Genomic DNA, 23,895 nt, shown 5'->3' with positions numbered 1-23,895 from the left:
AAGATTGGCCACATTTTTGTGCGGCATAGCAGGATGCTGAAGTAATAAATCTTAGAACTGTAGAACCATAGAATCTTTTCAGTTGGAATGGACCCTTAAAGGCTATCTGGTCCAACTCCTATGCAGTAAACAGAAACATCTACAGCTTGATCAGGTGCTCAGAGCCCCATCCAACCCAGCCTTCCAAGTTTCCAAGGATGTGCCTTCCACAAAGGCAAGATGAGTGTCTAAGTGAAAGAGACAGAAGAATTACTGGCTGAGGTGGTAGATACATTCCCCAAAATGTCAACAAACAACATGGCAGCCATGTGGTGCAATTTTAAAGCAGTTTAATTCTCCTGCATTCAGTCATGTCCAAACTCTCTGTCGCTTTTCACTTATTACCTCTGTAGCTCCAGCCAGCTGTGAGAGGTATATAAACACACGAAACACAGTTTCAGTGTAGTACAAGATCTCAGGGAGACTGTAGCAGAACTGGAAGGAGAGGCTCTTAGACCAGTAGTTCCAGAATGCCCAAAGTGACTACTATATGAAACCTCAGAGGGAAAACCCTGCAGAGCTTCAAAGTGAATGCAGTTCACCAGGCCACTTGCACTGACCTGTGGATAGCAGGCGTAAGCAAAACAACACAGACTAGACCCTTCTCCATAACAACACCAGGAAGGACTTCAAAATGAATCATCCTACTGGAACTTGAAACAGAAACAGAAGCTCTTACCTTCAAAAGCAATTGTGGGGTGTTCTTTCCTGACACACTGCTGATGTTCAGCTTCAGAGTATTCAGGTACATTCTGTGATGCTGAGAGATGAAAAGCAAGAAGAAAAAGGCTTGGCAATGACAGGGAAATGGCCTTTAATCTTGAAACAACCATGACTGAAGGGTAGTTGCAGATCTAGCTTCCAAGGTGGGCCCAGGGAGGATACCTGAAATACAAATAATTCCACTTTCAGAAAGATTATGTTTATCCAAAGTTTGCAGCATAGGTAGGGGAGGATGGAATTCCCCTTTCATCCCAACCCCACCTGTGGTAAGTACACATGAAAATAACCCACAAAACAGCATTTAAAAAACAAATGACCCAATTTACAACTGTATTTGAGCTTCTAGCTTCAAAGGCAGACATAGTGCACAGCTTTCTAGATATCTCTGTGTAGCTTTGGGGCACATGCCCTTATACAGTAGCCAGTGTGCAGTGGGCAGCACTGACAACAAGACATCACCAGTGCTCCAGGTGTAAATGTGTCCCCAGTGTGGACTCCTCACTCTTCCACTTCACGGGAGGAGTATTTAAATGTTGTGTTGCAATCAAGAGATTGCTCTGGGTAGGCCAACATCAGAACACGTGCAATTAATACTGTTCTAACAGGAGGTTTATACATTTTACCGCTGCTGTTTTAGATGTCTTGAAACAAGAAAAGCCACTTTAAAGGTGTTGCCAGGAAAGTGCTAATTAAGGTGTAACATAAAAATTAAAAGATCTTAATGGGGAGAAGGGTGAGAAGTGAGTCAATTGCCTGTGTTACTACAGGATGTCACAGCCACATGAGCTAAGGCACAGCTGAGGAGGAGGAGCTCTTCTCTCAGGTAGAAGGGCAAGCCCTGCCTCTCCTACGTGAGCAGTTGGTAACAACAAGAGCACAACAGGTACAGCTCTTTGAGCTCCCTGGGGCTACCAGGCCTGAGGCAGGAGATGGAGGATTAATTAGCTCCTGCTACCGCTCCCCAAGATGCTGAAGCAGCTTAAGAAAATCTGCATTGCCAAATTTAATCTTCCCAATGAGCACATTGTTTTTTTCCTATGTAACTCTGTTCAATTAATGCAAACACATGTTTTCAAACAAATGAAGCCTTCTATCATTGAATCTTATCTACTGATAAAGCTGATTCTGATTTAATTCACATATAATGAGATTTTCAATTCCAGTGGGTGCCGTGATTCCTAAAGGTAACACAACAGTCAGCTCCTGCAGTGCCCAGTGCCTCTCTGGTTTTGCTAGCAGTCCCCCAAGCCCCTCCAGTGAGCTGAAGAACTCAGACTGGAGTCCAATAACACAAGACACTAGTAAGCAATGGCAGGCTTATGGCAAGGGCCAACTCCAACATGTGGGACCATGCTGTGGAGCATCAAGGAGCTGGGAGAAGTTCCTGAAGGTCTTTGGGCATCATGGGAGCAACAACAGACTGCTTACAGCAGCAGTGGGAGACAGCAGGTTTGAAAGATGAATCCTGTTTTATTCTTAAGTGTATTCTCTGTGATTTTAAACACAGGCATATAGAAGTGCATCCATTATGCATGTCCTCAGCAGTCGCACTGTACCACTGAAAATAACATTGGCATACAGAAGCCGGGGACATTACAGAGATTTGGTTTCCTTACTGGCAAGAGTGAGAGATTACAGCATTTCACACTATTTTTTTTTCAGCCCTATATACAGATTTTATGTAGGGCTGTATAAAATCCCCTTCCATTTCTCCAGTGGAATTTCTACAGTGTTTCCCTATAGAGCTGTGGAGCTTTTTTTGTTTGTTTGTTTTTTAACACAGCAAATACAATGTTACATTAAAAACTGGACTGGCAGAAGTCAAAGGCCTGAAATCATTCAAAGCCAAAGCCAAAAGAGTGTTCAGTCGTTAAGCACAAGCATACTGTAGGGCATACATAAATGGGCACTGTGGCATCTCAGATGATGGAGATGTTACTCAAGTCACGCTATAATACAAGTTATTGATGATGGAGCACCAGATTGTATTTTCAGCCATTGGTTTAAATGACAACTTTTTTTCAGTATAGATCCAGAAGTTAAATGCAGCACACAGCTGTGGACTCCAGGGAGATGTGTTTGTATAGCTCTCAGATCCACTGAAAGTTCCAGCAGAGACAAAGCCAAATTTCCCTTTGACAGGAGATGGTTGTTGTGGGAAATGCAAAAGAAGCAAAAGGACTTCTTCATGTCAGAGATCATTGCTGGGAACTGGAAGAGACAGGCACAGAAATCTCACTTTATGCATGCTGTACTCCTCCCAGTACAGCTGTGATTATCTAAGCCAGAAATAAGGTAGTAAGCTTAGCAGACTTTTGATCTGAGTCAATATGGCTGCTTTCATGTGCTAACCATCCAAAAAAATGACCTCAAGTCAGGTGAACAAAAAATCTTACAAATTAGATAAGAGTGCTTGAGGACACAAAGCAGAGCTCTCCCACAGCCCTCCAACACTTCTCTAAGGCCCCGTGTGGTCCAGAAGCAGCAGATGAGTAAATCCAAGCTTCACACTCAACAAAGTCATGAAACAATAAGTTTCATACAAGAGAGCTTCATAACATCCCACAGATTATTCTGTGCCAAAGCAGAGTACATTTACTAGTGTTTTGTCTGGGCTAGTCGTAAAATGTGCCAAGTAGCTGGATTTCTGCCACTTTCCCTGGGAGATTTTACCACAGTCCAAGACACTTCAGAGTTCCTTAGAAAGCTGTAACCAGTATTTAGGGTAAAGTTCCATCTCCTTTTTCCTTGTTGTCACAAGGAAATCCAAAGTGTGCTTGAAAATCAAAAATTGATATGAAGTGGAAATACACAACTGAAGAAAGATAAAAAAGAAACAATATAAAAAGCCCGTATCCTTCCCTATATCAGCTATCTCTTGCACCCAATTACAAACACAAAATCTATTAAATGAAATCTGTGCTATGTGCAGTCCTGGACTGGTGTTTGTGATCAGCGAGTCAGTGGGTAAATACCAGCTTGGTCAGAGGCAAAAGAAGCCTTAGAGCACCAGCTCAGATAGTGGATAGCATTGCAAGCAGTTACTCCACCAATCCACCCATTCCCAACCTGCCTTGGTCATTTTCTTTTCAATATTTTAAGAGTCCCTACCTAAGTCGTTGCTATTTCCAGCTGCTGCAATTTTATTTCCAAAAAACCCCATACTCTCAGATGAACAAGTGCTGTATGACCAAGGAGAGCAGCTGTAGGCCTGACTAAAAGTGTAAATGCTTGAATTCTGCTGGGGATGGCTGGACTTGAGCCTCCATTTTGTCCAAGCTGCAGATGTTCACTGAGAGGGATGGTGGGGAGGTGCTCAGGATCAGCCCTCTAAGCCACGTCCCAGCCACATCCCAGCCTCGCTGCTGGAACTTGTCCTAGCCCTAAGCCCTTTAGATACAGTTTAAATACTATAAAAAGAGCTGCTCTTATTAAAGTCTCTCTGCTCAAAAAGGCTTAGGGCTTTAGAAATCAGCTGTTAAAGTTTCAGTGCAGATGAGAGACAAGAGCTGAAATCCCTGGTTAAACTCAAATCCCCAGCAGGACACATCACTTCAATTCTTTATTTGCTCATCTTTGATGTATCTTTACCACCTTAGCTGCTACCTCCCTCCAAAATGCAGATACATTTAAAAAAAAAAGAAAGAAAATGTCCAATAAGATGGTGTGCCCAAGTCTTTCTGCCATCTCCCTACTGAGAGCCTGGCAGCCCCAGGCTGTGTTGGGGCCTTTCTCTCCCCTGTCCTACCACATGTAGAGAATCCTTTTGGCCCTTTGCCACAAAGGTCAGCACATTTGGGCTCCACAGAGAGGCGTTTTATAGGTCATGACTCCTGCCACCATCCTCTCATCTCCTCTGTCAGGTTCCTTAGGCTCATGTGCCTCTGGCACAGTGGTTCAGGACAGGACTAGAGCTGCTCCTCTTGGGGGCATTGCTTGGGCTGAAATGGCAGCCCCAGCATCTCTATGAGCACAGATATCCCATTTCTCCCCTGGTACCTTTCATGGCAGCCCAATAGGGACTTCACCCCTTGCTCCAGCACAGCATTTGGGGCATCCCCTTCCATCCCTCCTGGGGCACAAGCCTATTCCAACTCATCCTGCACTGCATCACTGCAACTCCATTGATTTCATAGGACCTAATCCTGATTTACAGAGGGTAACTCAGATCAGGCCCCCTTTGACTAAAGCTCCACGTCTAAAAGAAAAATACCTTCAATCAATCTTCAAGGCTTTAAAACAAAGCACACTTTAAAAATGGCTGTACCAGGAATCCATATCCTGCTTTCCTCTGACTGTAACTATCATTTTGACTTAATAAAACGTGACAGTAAAGTTTAAGGATAAAAGAAAATGCTTCATCTTTCATTTTAAAGAAAAGAGATGCCTTTAAAAAAGGCTAAAAAAGGAATCTCTTGAAAAAGCATTAATTCTTCCGTTCAGGATCTTTTGTCATTGGTGCTGTTATAATTTTATTAGAATGGAGACCAGAGAGGAGAACAGCAGTAGAAAGAGGTGAATGCTAAAGTATTCCAAAAAAGCACTGGGAGAATAAAGGAAATAAATAAAAACATTACAAAGCACAACAGCTTGGCAATGCAGCTGTGATGGGTTGGCACAGGGCAGCAAGGCCTCGGTCCTTCATCCCTGTGCCTCTCCATGCCCTCTCCACCCATCCTCACCCCACGCTTCCCTGCATAACCCCAGGGCTACCTTTTACAACAGTCCAGAGGCCGGCAGCAGGGTAGGAGCAAGGCACACAGGCTCTCCTGAGGCAAAGCAGAAGTTCTGTGCTCACCGCTGGGTGCTCCCCAGCTCCTTCCACATCCACCCCAGCATCACAGAGGGTTTTATGTCAGGAACAAAACAATCAAGATCTCACAACACAGGTCACTTCATTATAACCTTTCTGTTACCCAGATCTATCTAAATTATCCAGTTCACTCTTTGCAGAAGAGAAATCAGTTTAACTCAATATGCTGCTATTTTTACAGCACGGTCACCAGCTGCAGACTCCTGCAACCCAAACAGATCTTCACCTTTCAAGAAGGCCCTTAAGAACTGGAACCTCATAGAAAAAGCCCCTATTAGATAGAGCTGAACAATAAAAGCCTGTGTAACAGAGCAAAACACACTGTGCCGCTGGGATGTGGCCAAAGCTGGTGGGCATTAATAAATACCTGCTCTGCTGACACTAGGTCCTGTGAGTGGTGTGAACCTGACCACACATTGAGTCTATCCCCAGCTGCTTCCAGATGCCTTCCTCAAAGGGCTCTACATCTTTCTTTGACTAGCTACACATAATAAAAAGACGTGAGGGGTTTTGTGAGAGTTTGTCTGGGAAATGAATTTAGCACTTGTGAAAAGGTGCCTGGGAGTCTGAAGTCCTTTGTTTATCCAAAGGTTGGATTTGGCAACGAATGCTTGCACACGTTTATTTCCCTAATGGTATACTTCCACATTATCCAGAAGACCCCAACAGTGGTCCTGGAAGACCTTCCCTGCACTGGGTACTGTGGGACTGCCCAAGCAGAGATATTTTGGTGGTTCTGGCACCTCTGTTCTTGCTCAACATGTGATGTAGAGTCCTCTGCATGGCTGTTGTAAATCCAAAGTGCCAGACATGCTGCTGACATGCAGATCAGTGATGTAAGTGCAGTACATCCAGCATCACTCTTACTGCAAATAGCCCATTGGCTGTAAGGGCCTCTGTCTGTCTTGAGATTTGGTAATTGAGACCACAGACTTATGCCTTAAGCTGTGGAAACACAGCAGCTTTTCTCCAAGTTGCCTCTTGCACATTTGCAAAGTAGTAGAGCCCCAGCTCCTACGACCATGACCAGCCAGTGTCACTCTAACGCTGGCACTCTAATACTGCACAGTCTGGAGATGCTGACCTTTTTGGGAAAACACTAAGAAGATGAAATTTAAATTAAAAAAAATCTGATTTCTCCTTTGATCTAAAGTATTCTCAGAATGTGAGCCTCCAGCAGACAAAATGCAAGCCATATAATCATCACACCAACAAACCAATGCCCTTCCTGACAGTCAGCCACAAGACATTTCCCCTAAAGGTTTGTTTTTACAGTTTCAAGACCCCAGTGCAGGCTCTAAGGCCAACGCCTTGCCACATAACAGACATACAGCTTAATTCTAACTACAGGAGGAGAAACGTATAGCACTCTATAGTGCTGGATCCAAGTTGGAGATTGGAGAGAACAATATATTTTGCTGCAGCATCTTCTTGGCTCTGCACAGCACTGGTTATCATATGGAAACCTTTGGCCAGAAGGCAATCAAGTGGTCAATATATACCCCAAATCCAAACCTCTGTTCAAATTCTGGGGTACCAAAAGTGTAGTACTATGTTACCTGCTAATCTGAGCTCTCTAGCACAAGAATTACTATGTGGAGTCACGGCGAGATACTTTTAGTGCTTTTCTCAGAACAATATTTACACAAGAGAATGTGAAACATGGCAGTGACCCTTCTGGCTGCCTTCCTTTAATGAACTGGAACCCTAATATTCACTGCCCACAGATTTACATTGCCTAAATAGCCTATAGGATGGTCCCAAACCTGTAGTATGTCCCTTCCCCTAAATTCCCAGATTCCAAGACGATGCAGGATTTCATTCAAATCCTATGGTCTATGACCCAGCTCCATGCTGGAAAGGAAGGGACAAATATCTGACACAATCCCCATGCTCAGGTTTTTGGCAAATCCAAACGTTCAGCTAAAACCTCAGCCCTGATGTAGCCTGCTAATGGCATGCCTTGGCTTCAGAGCAGTGCTCTTCTCCCCTGAAATGCTTTATAAAAGCCAAGACGGACAGAAATCTCACTGTCATCTTCCAGGAGGCAGGGTCTCAGCACACATTTGGGGGCTGATATCGTTTTAATGCACTCAGAGGCCAGGCTTTCCAGAGATGAATTATTTGTAATGAATTCCAATCACATGGAGCTCCAGCCCCCACACCTTCGCATTGCATATATAACCAAATTAGTTTAGAAGATGTAAGTTATTCAGGGACTTAGCTGTTCAGTCTGGCCTTGGAGGATTTGCTCTCATTATGGCTTTTATGCAAATTCTGTCCTCCAAATCTCTTCTGAATCAATTATTACTAGATTAATTTAAACATGTCCACCTGGGGTGCCTGTATATCATGTGCCTCATGTTAAAAAGTAAAAAGGATGGTAATGAATTCAGGAGGTGACGGAAACAGATTCCTGCTTTGTGGAAATGTGACCTTTTTGCATAATGTCATAAAAGAAAGAAGTTCCCTTAAGAAACATGGCAGATAGGGTCGTTGGTTGGATCAGCTTGGCTTTCAATCACTCTTTGGAAATTAGCATGATACAATAAAAAATTAATAAGAAATTTAAAAAAAAATCACTTTAATACTCCAGACTATTAAAGTCTTCGATGGACTACTAATTGAAATGTAATGCTTAATTTTAAGCAATGCCATTTTATTAATGGTAAAAACTTGAATTAATGTCATTAACCAATGTTAATATTACAAATCCCCTGAGGGATAACAAAGCAATTATGTTATTCACAGCACTGAACGGGGGGAAAAAATGTAGTCTGTACACGACTTCACTAAGGCGGAAGACACTGCTTCCATCTGCATCTCCTCTGCTGAGGAAAGGGGTTTGTTTGTTTGTTTTTGAGCAAAGAGGAGGGAGAGGAAGGGAAGAATTTGCACTAAGTTAATTACTGCTGATTTTCAGGCACTTAATAGCTAGGAAATTATTCTGTTACTCAAACACCATACTGTGGGGATTCTGGAAAAATAATTTGGGAATGAGAAATTGATTATGTACTCTCCTTCTTGGAGTCTCTTCTGTGTGCTTTAGGATGTTGCATACACATCAGCCTCCTTTCCTGTGTGTAAAAGCTTGAAGAGAATGGACAGCCTGGCAGTAAGTGGCTTTATGAAGCTGTGCTGTTTTACATCTGCCAGTGACCAGACTCAATCTGATCACCAGAAGAGTCACCTTTTGTGATCCTAAATGCCCCTCAAACCTACACAAGAGGAACTGCTTTTATTTCATATAGCTGAACAAGTTCAGCATCTTGCCAGATTCACTGCTAATCAGCAGGATAGGTGGGGCAGCATTAATTAAAGAACCCAAACCAATATCCTCGCCAACTGGCAGAGATTGCATTGCAGAGGGAATGAGAATCTCAGATGGTAATACATTTCTTATCCCAGATTAACCATGTCTGAGATAAACCCTCGTTTAACTCTGCTTTTATTGTCTGGTTGATAATGCAAGAACAATGGGGAGAATCAGCAAGCCAAGGACTGCTGACCTCACTGTTATTCCTCAGAATCCCAAAGATTTTTACTTTTTGTTTACACAGTGAGAGCACTCCAATGCACCCAACACACCACTGTCAGAAACCACAGTGAACACAAGTGCCTCTTCCGGATTGTGCTTTTCAAGGCAACTGGTCCAATGTGTCTCAAATTCACAGGCAGCATTAATACATGGGAAGAGATACAATGCTCTATGCCGATGCTCTACTCTATACCAGTTTTCAGACAGTCCAGGAAACTCTGCCAACACTGCCCAGCCAAGCACTTCTTAAAAATTAAATCCATCACCCTCTTAGGGAGAAAAGCACTGATGCTATTACTAACACGCTTCTGATTTGTGTCATGTAACGTGTAAAACCTCAATACCAACCCAAAAAGAATCACAGAAAAAGCCTGTGGCTTTCCACGGAGTGAGACAGTAACCCCTGATGTTGGCTGGGTACAATGACAGGGACTCATGCTTGTGGCTGGAACACCAGGGCGACCTTCTATCTTTGTGGCCCAAGCACAAAGCACAAGTGTTTCTTAATGTTTCCGTTCAGGATATAGATACAGCTGTAAAACACAGTTAGATTTGGGAATTTTACTTAAGATGATACATTACTGAGCAACTGTATTATAAATGGGAGACTGAGCGAGAGGAAGAATTACTGCGAGCTTTCCACTGTGCCTACCAATGAGGTCCAGCACACAGTAACCCTCAGCCTGTGGAGCCAGTTCTGCCTCTCCTCCTGGAAATCTGCAGATCTGTACTTTCTGTCTTCCAGTAATGGTCTCTCTCTTACCTTTTATCTTCCTCATTTCCTCCAAGAGCAACATTAAACCTCCTGTGAAATATCTCCAAAGTCCACTCTGTCACTCTTCTATTTTCTCTCCCAGCCCCCCACTCCCTCTTTGAAAACAGAGGGAGGAGAACTCACTGAAGACACCAAGGTCAAGGCAGAGTGAGACAAAGTCAAATTCCTGCCATCATTTAACACCGCACACCATCAGACCATTACGGCGACGCAAGACATTATGGATTGCAGCTTAATAGAAGGGTGGTGGGGAGAGAGAAAGAAAAAATGTTCCCTCTACACTGAGACTTGCTGATTAAAGTGCACGAGTGGGCAGGGGACCGCGACAGCACTTGTGTTCATAAAGCCAAGAGTTACTTCTCAATATTAATGGGCGCACCATTGTCGCCAGACGCAATGTTTTGTTATTGCGTGATTAATTGAAAGTCACACGCAATGACATATTACAAGCAGGATGAAGCTGTCACTGGGAAGCAATTCTTCACCGTAATTTCTGCCAGTCTCCACACTCTGAAATTGCATACCCCGCTACAGACGACCCCTCAAGCACAAATGCATTACATATCTTTATATAAATAACAGTGACTAACAACGGCAGGCTGAGGTAATCTCTGCGGGATATGAAATAGAGAGAAAGGTAAGACGGAGAAGTTGTCTTCAAACATTAGTGAGCTTGTCCGTGCTAATCTCCATCAAATGAGCCATTTCTCTTTTCCACTAAAATAAAACCTGTTCCTGCTGGAGACATATAAAGTATGATAAAAGGACACGTTGCAGCACAAACGACAACCCAAAGCCTTTCTTCTTCAAAAGGCCACTGGTTCTAAATCTTAAAAACGTATCTTGATCAAGACTAATTAAACTTCGACACAGTCGCTTTATCACTTACTTAGGTCAGTAAGTAAGTATCAGTATCTGGTCCAGCTCATTTTTCTAAAACCCCCAGATCAAAGACTCTTTTATATTTCCTTTGGCAGCAGCAGGAAGATATCAAATCATTAATTTTCTCCACGCATTTTATTTCAGTCAGAATCACCGCATTCAAAGTATAATGTGGGATAAAAAGAATTGACAGCGCTCACAGAGAAGGACACAGCCCAGGTTATACAGGTGCCCAGGAAATAGAATCATAGAATCATTAAGATTGGAAAAGACCACTAAGATCATCTAAGTCCATCCATCAACTCATCACCTATGCCCACTAAACCTCGTCACTCAGTGCCACATTCACCCGTTTCTTGTGTACCCCTTCAGGGATAATGCCACATCTCCTACATTTTCTATATGTCAAATTTCCAGACAAATTGCCAGTAATGGCACAGGGTTGGGCAACCTTTGGTCAGAGCCTAGTGCTCCGTTTCACACCCACTGGAGTTGTGCAGAGGCTCCATGCCATTCCACATCCCTAGGCACTCCCCACATAAGGATATGGGGTGCAGGGCTTCACCTGCTCACTGGTGGCTCCCGCAGAATCTGGTCCATCGGCTGGGGCAGAAGCAGCAGCACAGGGATCAGGAAACAAAAACAGGCTGTCCTGGGGCCCAGTGGCACAGAGTGAGCTCTGCCCAGCTCAAGCCCTGCAACAGAATAAATCTGTGTCCACCAGCCTTTTTAGCAGTTGCTTAATGACCGTTAACTTTTTTCAGCCAGCCATTGACTCTAATGGCATGTGCATTCACCCACCATAATACCTCTGCTAGCCTTCATTAATTTACCATGCACAATTTCTCTGAAAGCATTTGTCAATAGAGTACCCTAAACTGACTCAGTAACTCAGCAAGATAAAGCACTTTTTGTGCAAGACTCTTGTGCAGATTTGCAGCATTCTCCCCAAATAAGTTAGGCATAGGCATTACTGAGTGTCCACACACAGTCCTGGACACAACGATATGCCAGAGATGCCATTGCCACCAGAGCACCCATGTGCACATCAATGGGGCCAGGAGCACAAGAGTAACGAGGGCAAAAAGTGAGGGCAAAAAGCAACTTGTTTGAACCGTGAAGTTCCTGAAATACCTGGCAAATTTCAAGAACAGGAAGCCCATGTGAAAAGCTATAAAAACAGCAAGGGAAAATCCAGCGATATAGTTTCACCAACCTAGACCCATTCATCAGGGAGAGGGGGGGAATCCAGCAAAGCGAGTGGATTAGAAACCAACTATTCCAGAGAACAAAGACTTGGAGCTGTCAGGAACTACAGTGCTGCCCATTAGTGTGGCAATACATTACCAAACTGTCAGCATTTTCCCATTATAAATCTTTCAGGTCCCCTCCAACGTACACTGATGCACAGCTCAGACCTTGCCCCTGCGGCGGCAGTGAAGCTGCAGACAAAAGCAGCACGGTCCCCCTTAGGGGGTGTAAGGGCCATAAATATAGCCAGTGGTCTTATAAACTTAACAGGATATTGGTTTTAGGGAATAAAATTATTTTTTTTAATTGCAATTTGTTTGGCTTTAAGGAAAGTTCCAGGAGAAATGAGAAGCTGATGGGAAAGCCATTGGATGTGCAGTGCCACCATGACCCAGTCTGTCTCATGTAAAAATCACCTTCCATACACACATGCCCTTGTTGTGCCCTCAAATATTATAAGTGGAGGTAAATGAAGATTAAAACAATTAATCTGAAGCTTAATTTAATCTAAACTCAATTTAGAGTTTAGAATTCTGAGACTCAAGTTTTGGGTTCCCGTCCATCGGCCACTTGCAAACTTTAGCTGGGGATCAGTAGGATGAAGACAGAGCTCTCCAAAAAAATCTCAAAAGAAAGCTTTCTATTTTTAAGAATTGAGGGTTTTGTTGCTATTTCTGAACACAGACTGTAAAAGAAGCATTCAAGTGCAAAACATACTTCTAACGAAAACTGGCTGCATATGTGAGGGAGATATGCTCACATGGGCATCCTTTTTTAAGTAGAAAACACCATAAGGATTTTGGAAACTGGATTTAGTAGAAGGATGTGAGCCATTATCAGCACAGAGGTAATGAAAACACTGCTGCCTGGAGTTAGTATCATTAAAGGCCATTAATATTGCCACTAATTACACATACTTAACAATAGTTTTGCCTGCAACTCTAACATCACAAAATTGCCCATAAACATGTCTGTTGGGGAGTAACAGACTTGTGAAAAAGCCCCTAGATTTGCGTTCACAGATGATGTGGGGAAAAAAGTACTTGAGCACATCTGAAGAGGAATGCTGCAGCACACGGGCATGAGAAGCAAGAAGTGCTTCTCATACACGGAAGGAGGATGTGGGGCTGAGCTGTGTGCCCTGAGCAGAGACCAGCACCAACCTGAACCCAGGCAGAAGACACTGCAGGGTCCCCATGAGCACACCAGGGCAGCAGGGGCAGGGCCAGCCCCCTCATTCAGCAGCCATACCAAACAATCACTACATTTTTCTAACTTATAAAGACTGTTTACTTGCAAGATCACAATTTGCTGTTGGCTTGTGTATGAGAGAAAAAGAAATAGGAAGACGTTTCTCTTTTTGATTCTTGCTTTTTACATTTGTTGTTTTAATGTCTATGTCAAGGGTTGTTTTTTTTTTTTACTGAAATCTTGCAGTATATCTTCTCATAAAGTAAACAGCGTAGCACTCTGCCTCAGAGTTTATAACAGCAGAATTAAATTCCATCCATATGTCCGAAGTACAAGAGGTTCATAGTCAGAGCTGGCAAATGCTGCGATTAATCCTGACTGCATTTCAGCAAAGACAAATCTACAAATAATGTACAGTTTCTCTCTTTGTGAATTACCACTTGAGAAAAGCCCTTGCCTCTATCATATACATCCAAACCAATTTTTGAAGATTGTTTACAATAAATCAAATTCGGGACAGCACTTGACTGATGAAATTTCAAACACCATCTCTTTATTCTTTGGGTGCTCCTTTTATAATGTCAAGTTAACAGAAAAAACGCAGCGGTTCCTCAGACGCCAGACACATTCAAAGGTTTCCATCTGGGCTTTAATTACTATCGCAGTTGCCTCACTAAATTGAATACGTTCCTCCCCCTCCTAAGGGCTTCGCCTTGTATCTGATTTAGCTTACTTTGCCTTGATGAATGAAATCTGGTAAAATCATTTTCTATAATGCCCCAGAGGAGCATCTTCCCGTGTATAAACTTGCTGTCCCATAAGTCAGCTTTCTACATTTCTCTCTTCAGACGTTGCTCTGAACTTTACTCAGAGAGATTCTTCTTTCCTCCAGGAAATTATTTTGGAAAAGTCCTAGGGCAGTTTTTCTCCGAAGACCACATTTAGATTAGATTAAATCGCTGCTATTACCATAAAGCGAAAAAAGTTTCAGAGATGTTTAAACCACTTCTTCCAAATGCAGAAGACAAACAAAAACCCCTTTCTCCCCTCCACACAGCATCACCTGTTCCTGACCCCACTGACCAGTTCATTATTGCTTTCAGATGTTAATTAGTGAGCCCAGACAGCCTGATCTTTGCCACTACTCCTGACCTATTCATCTTGGCCTCTCGGTTATTATCAGTGTCTTTCTATAGGTGTTCTCAGAGAGCGGTAACAAGCACGCCATCTGTTTTAGCTCTCCTAATTTGAGCCTTTAAATAAAAACATGTAACATCATCTACAAAAATACCTTTGTTAGGGCTCTGCAGTGAGCTCTGAATCCTTTATAATTAACTGCAGACCTACTTGTTGGTTTCCAATAAGGTCACTCTTTCAGTAATCAGAGGTGGTCCCAGGAGGTAGTACATAAATAGCCTATATTGAAGCCAAAATTAGGCTAACTCAGAACTTCCTGTACTCCTCTCTGCAAATAAAGCAAATATTTATAGGCTCTTGCAATCTTTGAGGCTCCTACCTAAGAATTAGAATCAGAGAGCTCTTCTTGCTCACAGTAAATCAAAACACAAGCAAGCATCCCAAAGCTTGGATTCTGCTGTGTATTATCTTCGTTTGAAACTTCCCATGGCATTCTTTAAATATCCATTAAAAAATTGAAAATTAAACAAGAACCAAAAGATAAATCAAAAGGAAGGTGAAAAAAGACTTTTAAGGAAAACATCTCCCTGTTAAAACTTATTGTCCCAGACTCAGAACATCTGGCTTCCATTCTGCACTCTGCCACTGACTTTTTACATGGCCTCAAGCAAGTCCTTTCACTTTAAGTCTTCAGCTTTTCTTTCTTTTCAAGCAAATAGGAGTTTTCCTTTCTTCCTTTGATTTCTGTCCTGACCATCCAAGGATAAGCATAATTTTAAAGACAAGTAACATCATCTTCTCACTGGACACCATCACATAAGCAGACACTTATCTGAAGCATGAAGGCTTTGGACTGTAAACACTTCAGGGTAGAGACTATCTACTAGCATTTGTCAAGTCTTCTGTTTTATAGACTATTTAGAGAAGGCTAATGGTATTCTGTAGGAGTTTCTGGAAGCAGCTGGCCGAGTTTCTGCTGGAAGCATCACTTTAAACACTGTTGGGATGGCATTGTTTTATTCAGAGGTGTCAAAACGCCTCGAGCTTTGGCCAGACATCTTTTCTCATTAGTAATTTTCACACAAGTTTAAATAAATGTGTTTGTACTATGCCTAGCGCAACGCAGCTCCTATGTGCCACATTAGCACAGCTAATAAATAAAAAACCCTATTCATGCCATTCTTACACTGGACACTCATCGAGGAAGTAGGGAACAGTAGTGGCCAGGGCAGCTGGTGTTAGCCAATGGGCTCCATCTGTAAGCACCAGCATTAAAAGCAACTTTATCACTTCTTTGCAACAGCTCACTCAGCATTCCTTTGCCCCTTTTCCACCTCACAGAGAGGTCTGGTGAAAAGCACGGTGCCCATTTGCCCTTGGCTAGCTGAGGAGCCAGCAAACCCTTTTGTTGCATTTTGGCCTGGAACCCGGGAGCAGGTCTGAATGATCAATGCTGTTCAGCCTCTGCACAGCCTGCAGCGCAGGAAGAGCTGTAACAATGGGAAATGGAGAGCACTGCTTCCCAAAGAGCTGCCACCAACATGCGAGATGCCTTTCAAAAGCACAAGGCCCGTACTAAAAGTGCTGTCAAAGAGCTTTCAGACACCACTGGAACACAGAATTGATGTACAGGGGAAGGTCTCTGTGAATACATCAGTGCAGCTCCATGTCACTTGCGACCGTGCCCAGCTCCTGGCAGCTCTCTGCCACTGTCCATACATCTTACAGGGGGTGATAAAATGATCATGTTTCACAAGGAAATGTTTTAAGAATAGCGACTTGGTTTTGGCATTGAACATCTTTAATTATCACTGCAAGTCTGCACATTATTCGCCAGAATCTGGCATTTCAGGCTGATCTGATTATTTATTGCTCGTAACATGGTGAATGGTGCTCCTGACCCCCAGAACAAATGCACTTCAACTAGCTCCTGCAACCACAGCTTCTCACTGAATTCCCCCCAGGCTGTGGGCTGGGAGAGCAAAGGCTCCCATTGCCCTCAGACAGGAAACCAGCCTTCTCCTTCTAAGACCAGGTTCTACCAATACAAATTATTCCGTATCGGCTTTCTGAGATTCAGAGCCTTTGACAGCCGCAATTTCATGGGCAGGCTGCAGTTACTCCCCCCCTGCCGCCCCATCTCTTTCCTTCCGCTGCCTTTCTCTTCACCTCTCTGTCCCACAGATGAGAAGCCCAGCTCCCAGGCTGAGCCAGCTATATTTTTCCAGAACAGCAAAGCTAATATTACTCCAGCAAAGTTCAAAAAAGTTACAAGAAATATTCTTGGCTGAGACCTCTGGCTAGTGAAGTACCTTGACAGAGGAGACAGCTGAAGCCTTCCCAGTAGTCAGCCTTGCAATATCCAAGAGAAGAAATCATTTACCTGTGCTCAGAAATAATGGTAACTCTTTGCTGTTGTGATGTTAGAAGTTGAGCAATGGAGATCTGTGAGAGCTCAAGGGAAAGAAGTCATTAGGGATGTCGAGGAGGTGCTGGGTGCCAGCTCCCAACCAGGGTATCAGTTGCCCTAGAAACATCATAAACCGGAGTGAAAGATAACTGGAGTAGATGAGATCCATCCCCAAAAAAACAGTTTGGCAACATCCAACCAATGCTTTGAAAGCATAAAAAATGACTAATTGTCTGTGTTTTCTTCTTCCCACCAGACAAAAGGCTTCTCTGGCAATGAGGGACAGCTCTTGAGCTGTGTTTTGCTGTTTGCTCATCTGTTTGAATTCAGAGTGGAAGATTAAAAGCTGAATTCAAATGAAAACTAAGTAAATAATGAGCTTGTCATCCTTCCCCTTTTCTTCCAAAGACAAAGAGTTTGAATAACCTGAAAAAAACTGGTGACCTTTTAGGGTAAAATGCCCTCCCCAGCCTTAAACCTTAACCACCACCATAAAGCTGCCTCACAACTTGGCACAAGTCTCATTTTCTGACCAGGAGCAATCCAGATCAAAGCACTTTCTAGGGTCTGACCTGTGACGCATTGAAGCACAATCTTGTCTTTGGCCTGGTTCTAATCGTGGTATCAGCACAGGTTAGGGTAACTGCTTGAGTGGTGGGCAAAGGTAATAGGCATCAAGGTTTGGCTGGTAGCACCAGAAGACATTGATCTTTGCCAGGCTAATTAATTCCTCTCTGATCAACAGTAAATACACCATGTCAAAAAAAAAAAAAAAAAAAAAAAAAAAAAAGGAAAAAGGAAAAGAAAAGAAAAGAAAAAAAAACCAGCGAGCATTAGCTATAATTTTTTAGACTCACACTCCCTTATTTGGCCTCTTTGTGTATGTTTCTCGTTCCCTCTCCCTCACTCTAACTGGCCAGTTGCCCAATAGAGGAGAAAAGAAGAGAAAAGGACCAAAAATTAATTATAAGCAATAAAAGTCATTTAAAACTCTTTTTAAGGACTGGTGCCAGAGCAGGAGGGGAAATTTGGGAACTCTGGATTTGCTGTGCTCTTCTTCATGGGTCCCCAGCGATGCGGGTGTCTGCAACCAGCACACAGCAACCAGCACAGCTGTTTGCATTCTCTCCGAGCACAGGGAAGCAATTTTTCCCTTTCATACATTATTCACAACTTGCTGCAGCCATTCTGCAAATTTAGTACATCTCCTTTAGCACAACGATGAGATTGAGATGCAGATTCCTTCCCTTGTTTTTATTTTTTCCTTGAGTGCTGAGAACACTGGATATGGATTTTCTTTCTATTCAAATTTCTCTTTTCAATTTGAAGCAGGTTTAGACTATGCATAATTCAGACAGGCAACAAGTAAGGATTTCCTGCTTTGATCTGTGACTTCTCCTCCTTGAGTCAAGCCTGCAGAAACAGTCCTCTCTGGATGGACACAGCCAAATCCCCTGCAGTTTAGGAAGTGATAAACCCACCTCCATCACTAACAACCATTACCACCAAAAACTCCATGCTTCCAAAAATCCCCTAGTCTGCAGCCACCAGCATTCTCACTTGACATTAAGATGACAGATTTGCCAACAGACTAGGGAGGTGAAATAAAATCACAGAACCACCTGCTCCTATGGAGTTTAGCTTCAGTAATGTAATACAATATCATGAGCTGAAGTCATTTGATGCACTTGATGCAGGAGGGAAATGCAGATTTTCTCACTTTCTCTGCAGGTTTTGGGTCAGGAGCCAGAGTAAGCTGTACCCTTCTGCTCCCACATCCCCAGGCTGAGCAGAGCAAAGGGTCAGATTCATCCCTGGTATCAGCCTTGGCTTGATATAGAGCCAAAAAGTAAAAGAAACTATGATTTTATTATCATTCCTAAAAGATGTATCTGAGCATGAGCAGCATGGATTTATTTTCACAGTTCAGGTTTCACAGCCACTTTGCACTCCTTCTCCAGATAAAGTGGAATATCTTTGTTCTCCTTTGAGAATTGCATTGTGTTATCATCCAGGGCTCCTAATGTACTGCACAGGAGCAGCTCTGGAAAACAACCATCTCAGAGCTCAGTGTGGCCAGTTACCTGTTTGCTCACTACAGCTTGCTGCCGTATCTACTTTGTCAGGGCTGCTTGACACAAATTGGATTCCAATTTCAATACTGCACTGATGCCATATCCTGAACATGAAATACCAGTTTCCAAACAATATTGCAGAAGCCAGCACCCTTGTAACTCAGCCCAAGAGTCACAAGATGTGGTGTGAGTATGGAGGATGCTACAAGTCTACCAATGGAGGAACTGCAGCGTGGTTCTGCCCTTTGCAACCTGGTGCGGCTGCATGTGGTGTGAAAGATTAAGTTCAAAAGGAGAATTAATCACACAGCTGGTATTAGCTCAGCCGCAGTAACCCACCTGCAACACTCACACTTCCTAGTGGAGATTATCACTTCTATTACATGGATAGATAGTGACACGACAAAGGGAAATGGTTTTAAACTGAAAGAGCAGATATTTAGATTAGGTGTTGGGAGAAATTCTCTGAGAAGGTGGTGAGACACTGACACAGATTGCCCAGACAGGCTGCAGATGCCCCATTCCTGAGGCGTTCAAGGCCAGGTTGGATGGGGCCAACCTGATTTGGTGCCTGATTTAGTGGTTGGCAACCCTGCCCTTGGCAAGTGGTTGGAACTAGATGGTCTCTGAGGTCCCTTCCAAACACAGCCATGATTCTATTTATTCTATGATTCGCAAGAGGAACCCTGTGCGTCTCTTGTTCACACTGATGTTAAATCCTTGTAGGAAAGGTTTCTATGCTACAAATTGCCTGTATATTTATGCAGAAAGCATGGGACCCTACCAAAGAAGCATGTGTGGCTGGGTACTGTACCATCAGTGAGCAGGGCTCAGATAAAAGCCCTGCTTTTGGCACATAGGCTTACAATTTAAATACAAGGGTCTTGGCAGTGCAGCCAGCCCCAGGTTTAAATTACAAGGCAGAAAATTCCTGCATAACTTCAGTAGCATTGTATTCATTGAGAAAATGCTTACACCAAGTTCAGGTCAAACCAGAAGCCTCTTGCATGGGCTGATACAGCACACAGTGAAGCAACAAGCAGGGGGTTCTCTGCAGAAGCAGGTGCATGTAGAGCTGTTCCCTATGTCTGCAGTGAAACAGTCACTGAACACTTACAGCCATCGATACACTTCAGTGCTGTCCCCAGATCAGGATGCTACCAGCTACAGCGGCTCTTGTTGCTCTGCATCCTCCACTGAACAGGCTGCTAAATGAACAGACCCAATTTGATCTCACACATCCAACTAGCATATAAAAAAAGCCCAAGAGCAGCTGCTGCCTACCTACAACTCTCTAATTCCAGCCCAAACAGTCTGCTTCCCAGTGGTGGGAGAGCATCCTGCAGAAGGACCCAGCAATCAGAGGAGTCAGCAGAGACGTGACGCCATGCCTCCAGCTCCGGCACACAGCTAATTACAAAGGACAATTATTATAATTAATGCCAGTGGACGTGGCCAAATCTCCCTGCAACTACTGTGGGGAATTTCCACCCCTACTCCAACAAAAACCATCTGTCAGACAGGAAAGCACAAAATAAAACCCCTGTTTGCCAAACACTCTGGGTAAAACGTGCTGTTGCCACTAACCAGGCAGTCATAGGGAAGTCATACAGGTTTCTTATAGAAACTACCACACCGTGAAATGAAAATCCTCTACTTCACATCCTCCTCTTCACAAGGTAAATAATGCATACCATGAGACTACTAACAGGGTCTGCAGAGATAGGTAAGTTACACGCTCCCCTTTGTCCCAGGCTAGTTCGTTTTATTTGGCAGCAGAGACAGCTAGAGAAAGTGGACTGAACATGCTGCTACTGCACAGCTCTATCAAGGCAGCTAGTTTTGAAAGAACCACTTGCTATTGGACATTTGCACATTTAAACTTTCTTGTCCTTATATCTTAGGGACCACCTGACAGGCAGTAGGAATAAGGACAATTATTAAAGCAGACGTCATGTTCATGACTGATCCATGCACTGACTGCTAAGAAGGAAATTTTGCTTTGAGGGAAAGTTGCTGGCTGCGTCAAACTACTTTCTGTGCAACTAGGAGATAAAGCCCGCATAATTGTCTGCCATGGTGCCCTGATTTCTTCCCATTTCCTCTCCTCTTGCTTCAGCACTGCCGGTGAGCTCTCATCAAAAAATAACCATGCATGGACCTCTGTATTCACTTGCTCTAGGCATCAAATTCCTGGCTCACAAGTGCAGAGACCTTCAGTTATTAAGTACTGCCATCCAGCCTGCGGCAAGGACTTGGGTGGTGGTGCTTAGGGATATCTGTGCTGTCACAGACTCAACTACTTCATCCTCCACTAGAAAAAAAAGCCAACAGCCACAACAAACTGGCAGCAACCCAGATAGAGTGTGCTATTGAGTTTGTTAGGCACTGAATGGCATTGGGGCTTTTTTCTTCCCAAAATTGAGTTTTTATTGGAACACAAAGATAGTACTGTATGAACAGTCAATACCACCTTCTCCTGAGCAGCCCAACCGTGTCTTGCATTCTCACCCACTCAGAGGAGGAGCTCCTCACATTTCAGGGCTCATCTACCCTGGGATCCCTGCTGAAGGAGACAACTTCAAATGAATTCAATGCCCAGGTCTGTACCAGTCACTTCCATCACACCAGAGGAAGTTAACTGGGGCTAACACAGCTGGAGAACCTGGTTCAGCTTCTAACTCTGCCAGAGGAAGCTTACACAACTTAATGCAAGCAGATAGATTACATATAGGTACCACTAAGCACTGCACTGTGCAAAAGCAGAGGGTATATCCCTGCTTTTGAAATAATTATTAAAATAGACACCTGCTGCCTGCAGAGCCTTGTTGGTCCGAGTTAAGGTGTCTCAGTAGGAGATTCCTGCACAGATGTAATGAATTATGTACACATATTGATCTGAGCTGAATGAAGATTTGTTCTTCTTGTAAGTTCTTGTTGATGTACTGCCATGCAACGTTTGACATAAGTTAATTAAAAACTGCTTAGTAGTCTTCACACATAGGTTAATGGTGAATACATCTGTAAGACTGATGCCGTTACACACAGCAGTTGCTTTGTGCTGGAATGTACACATGTAGGTTTGTGACATGCTAGATAATGTTGAAATATTATTATTTAGTTTGAACACTTTCACACTCATGACAACTGTATATTTTTTAGTCCATTTAAGCTGCTTTCATTATTTCCCGTCAATATTTAATTCTTTGTTTGATAATGATTAGCCCCAAATGTGAATAAAAAGCTCCAGAGCAATAAGGAAAGCAATTCATAACTTTCAAAAATAATCTATGGCTTCCAGCTAAATAAACCAAGCTCTTCCAGATATAATGTAGACTAGACAATGTATCAGTAAAACGTGCCTATTCCAAAGGTTGAGTAAAGGCCTTCAAAAAACCCTAAGTCTTCCTTCTAAATTTGAAATCCCTCCTGCATAGTCCAGGCAGAGAAAATAAGCTTCTCAGCTTTTAAAAACACCATCTGAAGGAAGAGGCTTCTCACCATGCTGCTGCTTCAAATGTTGCTGTGTTGTTTTTAATGTCTCAAATGACTTGTGATTTATAAATGAATTGTGATTTAGATTTCCAGAACAACAATGAGAAAATAATTTTCATTATCAGTGGTAAGAATACCCTGGACTACCTGAGCCTGCTGAGTGGAGAAAAATAAAGATGTCCAAGCCAAGGGAAGTAGTTTAGTGTAATAACTAAGCATGAGTTGCACCATTTGTTTTTAAACCCACCTTCTTGTCAGATAACATATTCATAAATCCATCAGCACCAGGTCACTGCTGCGTCCCTCTAAGGCACAAATGTAATTGAAGCCTCACAGCCACTTAGAACTGTATTTTTTTTTTCCCCTGTTTAAAAGGCTGCGAGATTAGACACAACTGCAGGAATAGACCAGATCAGGCTGGCATCTATTCCACACTGTCTAACTGGAAAGCTCCTCCTAAGTCTACGGGCCAATGTTTTGCTTCCACTTTGCATTGACTTGCAGTACACACACACCTGCATTGCTCTGTCTGAGGGTCAGGGGAGATGAGCCTTTGGAAGAACATAATAAGATGATCACTTCACAGTACTTAACATCTGTTGCTTAACTGCATTGTGCCTCATCAATCAGTTTTCATTCTGCTTCCCATTGGTGTTTTTCTTTATCACTCTATCTTCCTTCATTATTTCTGTTCAATGGACAAAAGACAGTAGATGAAATGTTAAAACGGCTTAGGATTTGCAACAGCAGGAAGAGAGCATAAGCAACATTAAGAATCTGATTTCAGCATAAGAGAGGATATCAGGGTAAATCAGAGGTCCAAGAGCAATTCAGCAGCATGGAATTGTGGAGCAAAGAAAGATCTGCTGCTCTCTTCCAAGAGTGGTGAAAAACTGCAGCTCTACTGATGCAGATCCCCCAAAGCTGCTGGAAAACCAGAGCACAGAAGCTAAGCACAGAGAGCAACAAACATTAACAGAGTTTTCTACTTGGGGGGCACTCTGAGTCCACACACAGGAGCTGCACTGAAGCTTTGAACACAATAGAAAAAGATTCGGCCTGCAGGTGAGGTTGCCTGGGTACTGACAGCTTTGTACCCACAGCACGGCTGTGAAATTGGCCAGTGCACCACTGGCAGAGGTGCTGAATGACTTGTTATCCTGCCCCATGATGCTGCTCATAGTGCTGGATGAAAACAGAACCCAGAGAAGGCTCCAGATAGACATCACTGTGGCTTTCCATTGTTTAAAAGGGGCTTATAATCAGGAGGGGGAGCGACTTTTTACACTGTCTGACAGCAATAGGACAAGGGGGAACAGTTTTAAACTAAAAAAAAGGAGATCTAGGTTAGATGTTATGAGGAAATTCTTTACTCAGAAGACGGTGAGGTGCTGGAAGATTCTGCCCAAAGAGCTGTGGGTGCCCCACTCCTGGAGGTGCTGAAGGCTGGGTGGGATGTGGCCCTGAACAGCCTAAACTGGTGGGGGGGCAACCAGGCCACAGCAGGGATTGGAGCTGGGTGGGCTGTGATGTCCCTTCCACCCCAAGCCATTCTGTGATGACTCT

At 43.3% G+C, this 23,895-nt stretch overlaps 1 protein-coding gene across 2 annotated transcripts in view; it reads right to left on the bottom strand.

The window, feature by feature from the left end:
• SEMA5B (semaphorin 5B) overlaps window positions 1-23,895 on the bottom strand; it is a 248,368-nt gene that overhangs the window by 127,121 nt on the left and 97,352 nt on the right. For both annotated transcript variants that reach the window (XM_042877572.1, XM_042877571.1), the window contains exon 4: window positions 719-924. In XM_042877572.1, the coding sequence (XP_042733506.1) occupies window positions 719-872 (154 nt within the window). In that variant the 5' untranslated portion in view covers window positions 873-924. The remainder of the gene's footprint in view (window positions 1-718; window positions 925-23,895) is intronic.

Source organism: Lagopus leucura, unplaced genomic scaffold, assembly GCF_019238085.1.
Source record: "Lagopus leucura isolate 7727_CA_CO unplaced genomic scaffold, USGS_WTPT01 Super-Scaffold_100019, whole genome shotgun sequence".
Taxonomy (NCBI): Eukaryota; Metazoa; Chordata; class Aves; order Galliformes; family Phasianidae; genus Lagopus; species Lagopus leucura.
This window is presented reverse-complemented; position numbering and strand designations above follow the sequence as displayed.